General features: G+C 39.3%; 1 protein-coding gene across 1 annotated transcript; it reads left to right on the plus strand.

The window, feature by feature from the left end:
- Window positions 1-4,838: 4,838 nt before the first annotated feature.
- LOC146813198 (olfactory receptor 1L4-like) lies at window positions 4,839-5,774 on the plus strand. The gene has a single exon (XM_085615304.1). It carries the CDS (start codon window positions 4,839-4,841, stop codon window positions 5,772-5,774), a length of 936 nt encoding a protein of 311 aa, XP_085471430.1.
- The last annotated feature ends 1,376 nt before the right edge of the window (window positions 5,775-7,150 follow it).

Below are 7,150 nucleotides of genomic sequence, written 5' to 3' on the forward strand. Positions count from 1 at the left end.
CTGAGTCAGAAGTGTTAGAGCAGTACACGAGGGGAAGACTTTGGTTCAAATTGTAGTAATCCTTCTGTACAATGGGGTCATAGAAAGAAGAGGGAAGAAAGCTGAGAGGGAGGGAGAATGTGCCTGCCATCCATTTCAGTCACCAATTCCCATGGTCAGTTTATTTTCATCCTCACATCAAGATTTTTAGAAGATCTACAGTGTAAGAAAGTACATCATTATTTGGGGTGAGCATAGCCTGCCTCAAGGGATAATGAGACTAACCTGTCAGGGTGAACCCGAAAGTCTCTAAATTAACCAGAGCTCAGGCCCCTGGCAGCCACAGCACAGAGTGTACAGGTTAAATATAGGGCTATATGTGAAGTATTTTGCAATACTTAAATAATAATAGAGTTAACACACCAAACAATAAAAATACATTAGGACAATAAAGTAATACACAATCATCAAAATAACAGACAAAATACAAAAATTGAATAAAAGGGAACCATAGATATACATTTTTAAACGTTAAGTAAAAATAACAACAAAAACAATATACTCCAATGATAGCCTATTAAAGTGGTAGACAAGAATCTAGACTCCCCTCCTTGAAGCAGATTGCAATAGTTCACAAGCTGGATAGTCAGGTCAAGGATTTTAGCTTCTGATTTTATCTTTTTTCACAGAGCTAAAACTCTCCAAACAGGGAAAGCCTGAAACAAGATCTGAGTAAGGTTCAGGCACCTGTTTGTTGCAAGGTCTCCTTGATGGCTCCAGAGGTCACGGAGGACCCAAATGTTTACAGTTCTTGGAGCAGCAACCCTCTTATACTTTTCCCAGGACCTCAGGATCAGCACTAAGTTCTAGGAGGCAGTCCAGAAGTAGCCACCAGAAAGGTCCACTCCCACTACAATTAATACTGATCAACCTGTCATTTCAGGAAAAAGGGTCCCTTGCAGTTTGTTGTGACCCTCTAGCCACACAGTAGGTCAGGCAAATGACCCCTGGAGTCAACATCTTTGCCCTGGCTAAATTAGGGAGCAGGTTGGGAGCAGGTCCAGTCTTTCAGGGCTCATCTTAGGTCATAAGCAGGAGGTACAGCCAACTTCAGATTTTCCGCAGGTCTAGAAAGTGTTCTGAGGAGTGTTTTTTTGGGATGCCACATTTATGGTTTGTACTAGCCAGTGGGTTGGGGTGACTCCTGGACACTCCCTAACCAATGGGAAAAACAGTACCAAGGGTAGCCTTAGCCACTTTCTTCCTGTTTTCCCTACTGTAAAATATCACACAGTGCCCCTCACTCTTAGAATCCAACATGGGGAAACCTATCTCCCTTGTGAAGAGCTCCTTTGTCAACATGTGGTATAGCCAGAAAAATGAGTGACCTCTCCCCTGTGTCCACTCTGAAGTAGTTGTAGGTGTAGCTCCCCACCTACTGTGTTTGGTACCAGCTTGGCTTGGGTAACACAGGGTTGCCTTTTCTAGGGCTCACCTTACATTAACTTGTGAAAGGGCAGGCACCTTTATAAGTTAAAGAAGTCCCTGGGTCAATCCTAACTGGTCCTCCTACAAGGGAAAGAAACGTGCTAGCTGGCCAGCTGTTGAGTAGCTAATACAAATAAACCCCCAGGAGCAACGGCAAAGAAAAGGTAACTTTCTAAAAGTTTTCCTAAATATGTATTACAAATCTTGTTGAACCAATACATTGAACTTTTAATACATATAAACAATAGGCATTAAATGGCTATTTTAGCAGTTTCCTTGTTAAAGGTTATATTCTGCAGATTAATTCTTTCTAGGATCCAGCCACATCCTTTACAGTAAAAGTGGCATCTGGGTGCTAGTCACTGGTATAAAAAGAACATTTTAATTTCATAAGTTTTCCATCTTCAAATATCAGGCACCCTACCTTGTACGCAACAAGGTGTACTTACAGTGATTTATTAATATTTAAATGAAGGGTTACCAACCCAGCAAAAAGGGTAATGCTGATCGGTGTGTCTGCAGTTTTTACAGGCCAACCCTGTGGATAGCACCAAAGGTGCTGCAGTACCCAGACGGCATTTAATGGCCAGGTTTTGGGTGCATTTCCCACATCGTATACTAGGGGCTTATAGCAGACTAAATATGCCATGAGAGTAAATGTAATCATGTTTATAGGGGGAACACAGGCACTTTACTTCTGTTTAGCAGGTATAATCTACAAGGAGTTCAGAAGCCCACAAAAGTAGACTATATGGTGAATATGTCAAAAAGACAGATTTGGTACAAAGATCAGATAGACCTTTTTGGGTCCCTGGACAATCTTCTTCTCCCTCTGGTTTGTTCAGTGGCTCTCACCAGTCATGGGTGCGAGATCCACTGTCAACACAGTGTCCTTATGTTCGCCTACATGCATTTCTGCCATTCTCAATCATTGATCAAGCACTGACAAAAACTCAGAGCAAGAGGGCAGAGTTGATACTGGTAGTCTCGATCTGCCCTAAGAGAATCTGGAACCTCCCACTTTCTTCACTCTCTTTCACTACTATTAGAAATGTGTTTCAGACTTCCAATTGTTCAATTTATTCTTAACTTCCTCAGTTACCAAAAGGAACACTCCAGCAACTTTGATTAGATTGAGCCAAACAGCGTGCAATGATTTGAGTTTTAAAAGAAAATGCTTAGGGAATTACTGCAGGATATGAGCTCTTCTACATTTAAGGGGTTGATTCTGATCTCAGTTGGAAGGGCTCCGAATCGGATTCGGAATTGCCTAAACCAATCCGGAGCCCTTGTTTCCGACCGAATCGTTCACAGTTCCAAACGAGCAAGTATGATGCCTGGAATGCCGCAGGGCTCACCAAATCAGTTCTGGAAGGCATTCCGAGAGATAGAGCCTTCCAGAGCCAATTCGTGCAGCTCTATGGACTAGGTGTTCCATGCGAGCAAGTACGATGACCGATTCTGACAGCCTTTCCAATTCAGTTTACCCGGATCAAAAAGGCTTCTGAATTTGGTCTTTGGGGCCCCGTAGCAGCCCCCCGTCATACAGGGCCCTCAGAATCGGGCATGTGGGGGTACCCATGGATCCCCTCTTCCCAACCATGCACAGTGTGGCAGGCACCAAGGGGTGCCCTCCACAGGGTGCACAATTATACCCAACCACCCCTTTTGTAGTGTGAGCCTGTGTACGCGTTTGGTACACAGGCTCCCATTGAAGTCAATGGGAGTCCGACCGACTCATACCTGGATGCATTCAAATGCATCGTACTCATTCGGTCGACTTCCCCGATCCAAGTCGTACAGAAAGCATTCCAGACGCGAGTCGTTCGGTATGCTTTCCGAACGCGATCGGATTCGGGCTCTATTTTGTTTTAGAGGCATTGAATTTTTACATGTGTGGTGTTCAGAAAAAGGTAAAAGTCTGGAAAATTTGGGTTTTAGAGTTTATGAAAGATGGTTTTTAATTAAGCTTCCAGTGGGCATGTTTAGAGCAAAAAGGGTAGCTATAATAGACTTTGAGTCTACAGGGTCTGATCAGTCTATCATTATACCTTCAGAAATGATGCTTCTATGTAGTTTCCAAACTGTAAACTAATTTTACATGGTAGACTGCCTCTATTGCCCTTGCCTAAAGTTTTGAAGTTTCTACAAAAAAGAGCATTTTGAACCTATCATGTCAATTCCTTTTGATCTTATGTCTGCAAAAGTGATATATATTAATAACAATAACTTCAGGATGTAAAGTACATGAGGTAGTAGCTTGTTTTTATCAGGAGCAATATTGGCAATGTTTTTGTGACAACTGATCATTTTCTCCAAGCGTATTATCAAAATTTCATTCACCACAAAATTGTTCTTTTTTCTTTCAGCTTGATTTTAAGTTACAGGTTTATATGCACTAGATGTGCAAAGAACATCAACACATATTATTATATGAGAACTTTCGATAGTAGAAAGACGGACACACTGGATGTGAAACTTAATTTACCTGTAAGGGGTAAAAAGTCAGCTAAGGGAATCCTGCTTAGATCAAAGTTGCATGGCTATAATGTGGCTTGCTCAATAGCAGGGGTTCCTCTTCCAAGAAAGATTGTGGTACGATATATAAAGGGAATGTCTGCTTCATAGGCTGAGGAAAAGGGGGTATCCAGACATGATATTTGTTGTTTTGTCACTTGGGCTATTCCTAATACTTTTGTGACACATTATAAGTTAGCAGTGGGTGGTCCATATTTGGCTGAATTTGGCAGTGGGATGTATAATGCAGTTTGCTATTAGAGGATTCATTTCTGTAAAATAAAATACGACTACATTATAGATGTATATCTGGTTGTTATTTCATTAGGATATCAAATAACTTGTAGAGTCCTCAGAAGTAAGGTGTGGGATGAGGAAGGTAGATGAGATGGTAATGTTTTACTTACCTACAGGTAATCTTTGTTTCATCCTGAGACTGTAACCAAAGGCTGTGCTACTGTGAGAAAGCAAGTATAAGCTGAAGGGGTAGAGATAAATATTAACACATTTTGGAGATCATCAGATTGATGAAACAGACTTTGAGTGAGGTCAGGGATGATGATGTCTAGATTCAAAGTAGTCAATCTTACTGGTAAGTCACTGAAAGATTTCTATTTGGTTGCAAAATGAACAAATGGAAAAAAACACCTGATAAAAATATAAATAAATGAATGATAAAAAGCATGTATTATACAATGGATTTTGATATGTTTATCATGGATAATTTAACTCTTTTTCTACATGTGTATGATGCTCTACCTTTTCCTTGAGTTTCCTATCATAGACTTTATTGAAATATTGTTTACTTATTTTCAGATTGTTTGTAAATCCAATCCAGCTGCATCACTGAACAGATGGGGGTTGAAAATTTGAGTTCAATAGACGATTTCTTGATAGTGGGGTTTTCAGATTTTCCTCGGCTTCAGGTTCCACTTTTTGTTGCATTTTTGCTAACTTACCTCATAACTCTGGCAGGTAATCTCCTTATTATGGTAACAGTTTACTTTAACTCAAATCTTCACACTCCCATGTATTTTTTCCTCACAAAATTGTCCTTCATTGATATTTGTTACACATCAGTCCTTTTTCCTCAGATGTTGGCTTGCTTTTTTCAGGAGGCATTACATATTTCCATGACGAAGTGCCTTCTGCAGGTTTATTTTTTCATGGCTTTATTAGCTACAGAGTTTGAACTGCTTGCCATCATGGCTTATGACCGGTATGTAGCCATCTGCAACCCCTTGCGATACATGACCATTATGACAAAGGGTTTGTGCATGCAATTAGCTGTTGGAAGCTGGGCTGTTGCTTCTATGGTCCCAGTAGGTCATACTCTTCTTATTTCCAAGCTCTCTTTCTGTCACACCCACATACTTAACCACTTCTTCTGTGAAATAACAACTCTGCTGAAGATGTCATGCACCAGTACTCACAATATTGAGTCTCTTAGCTTTTTGATTGGTACTTTATTAACTGTGTCATCATTTATTTTAATCATCACATCGTATGTTAAAATCACTTTGTCAGTCCTTAAAATTAAGATTAAAGAGGGGAGGCAAAAGGCTTTCTCCACCTGTGCTTCTCACCTGACTGTTGTTATTTTATTCTATGGATCCCTTTGTTCCACATATATGCGACCAACATCAACATATTCAATGAAAGGGAACAAGATAGTGTCTTTGGCATACATCACTATTACTCCTATTTGCAACCCTTTCATATACAGTCTAAACAATGCAGAATTAAAAAAAATCCTGAAGAAGAAAAATAATACACCAGTCGTGAAATGAGTCTCGGTATGTCAACGATGGTGAAATCAACATTACTATCCATTGAAAAGTCATGCTGTAAACATCTATGGAGATGAAGAGATACAAGTTATTGGAATTATCACCACATATATTGTTTTCTTTTTAATCGTGCTGGCTGTGGGTACGCCGGAGACGGCTCCTGTTAGTCTTTTGGATGAGGCAAATACTGACATTCCCTTATTCTTTCTACAGACATTGGTCGAATACTTTTGCTTTACTGTGAGCCATATCAACTTATTTTAGAATCCGTGTCCAGTTGCTCGTTGACTGACTTGCCAGAAGACACGCTTCACACTTACATCACTTTGCCCTGAAGAAGCCCATGTTGGGGCGAAACGCGTTGGCTGGCTTTTTTTATGAAGTGGAACAAGGAAAATAAAAAGACGGATGAAACAAAATACTTTTACGTGAAATGTTTTATGTCGTAACACTATTGTTTATTTTGAGTTCTTGAGTTATCATATTGCCTCTCATCCAAGCAATTGTTATATATATTGTTTTCACCATAAATATGTGGCTGTTACTGCAGAAGAAACTTACTTTCACTCTTTAGGAACACAATGGTTTTCTGATTTTCATTTTTGAAACCACTATATCTAACACATATTGAACTAAAAAGTGCATCTTGGGATGAAATGAAGAACTAAGAAAAATAAATAATTTTCGGATATTTCAATAGTGGAAAAGTTACGTTATTATTGAAATACATTTGGCAAGAACATGAATTAGGCATGTGTGTATAGTTTTCTACTGAAATACACTTAAAAATTGTGAATGATGGTCAAACCATTTTAAGAAATCAGAATGTCTGTGCAATTGGTCTATTAAAAGTCTATTAAAACATCATGTTACTACACCAATGTAAAACAGAAACATATTTGATTGCATTTTCTAGAGTAAACATTGGAGTTAAAATATAGCAATATGGGAAAAAACAATGTGATTCATATTATGGTATACAATTTGGATGTTAATTAAAAATAAGTAAAGTTGCTAAAAAGTTAGTGATCTTTTGACTCTCTCTTAGACAGGACCCCCAAACTTTAACTTTGGAACTTTCACAGTGCTCTAGAACTCTGAACAAAGAAAGCAGAGAACGGCCCCAATACACATAGGTACCAGCAGAAGTTTGGTTCCCTTGCAATGGCCACAGGCTAATTGGCGTTGATGTGAAATTTCTCTTTTGAGGCAAGATCGTACTGTGAATGCTGGATCTTAATAGCTGATACATGAATTTCTGTTCATAGATTACTTTTTGAGTCTGGTACAGTAGACCACACCTCTGTTGCAGACTAAGCTGATTGATCACCATTTGATAAAGGAAATAGAATCCTGGTGATTAGACCCCTTCCCCT

The sequence above is a fragment of the Triturus cristatus genome, chromosome 7, assembly GCF_964204655.1.
Source record: "Triturus cristatus chromosome 7, aTriCri1.1, whole genome shotgun sequence".
Lineage (NCBI taxonomy): Eukaryota > Metazoa > Chordata > Amphibia > Caudata > Salamandridae > Triturus > Triturus cristatus.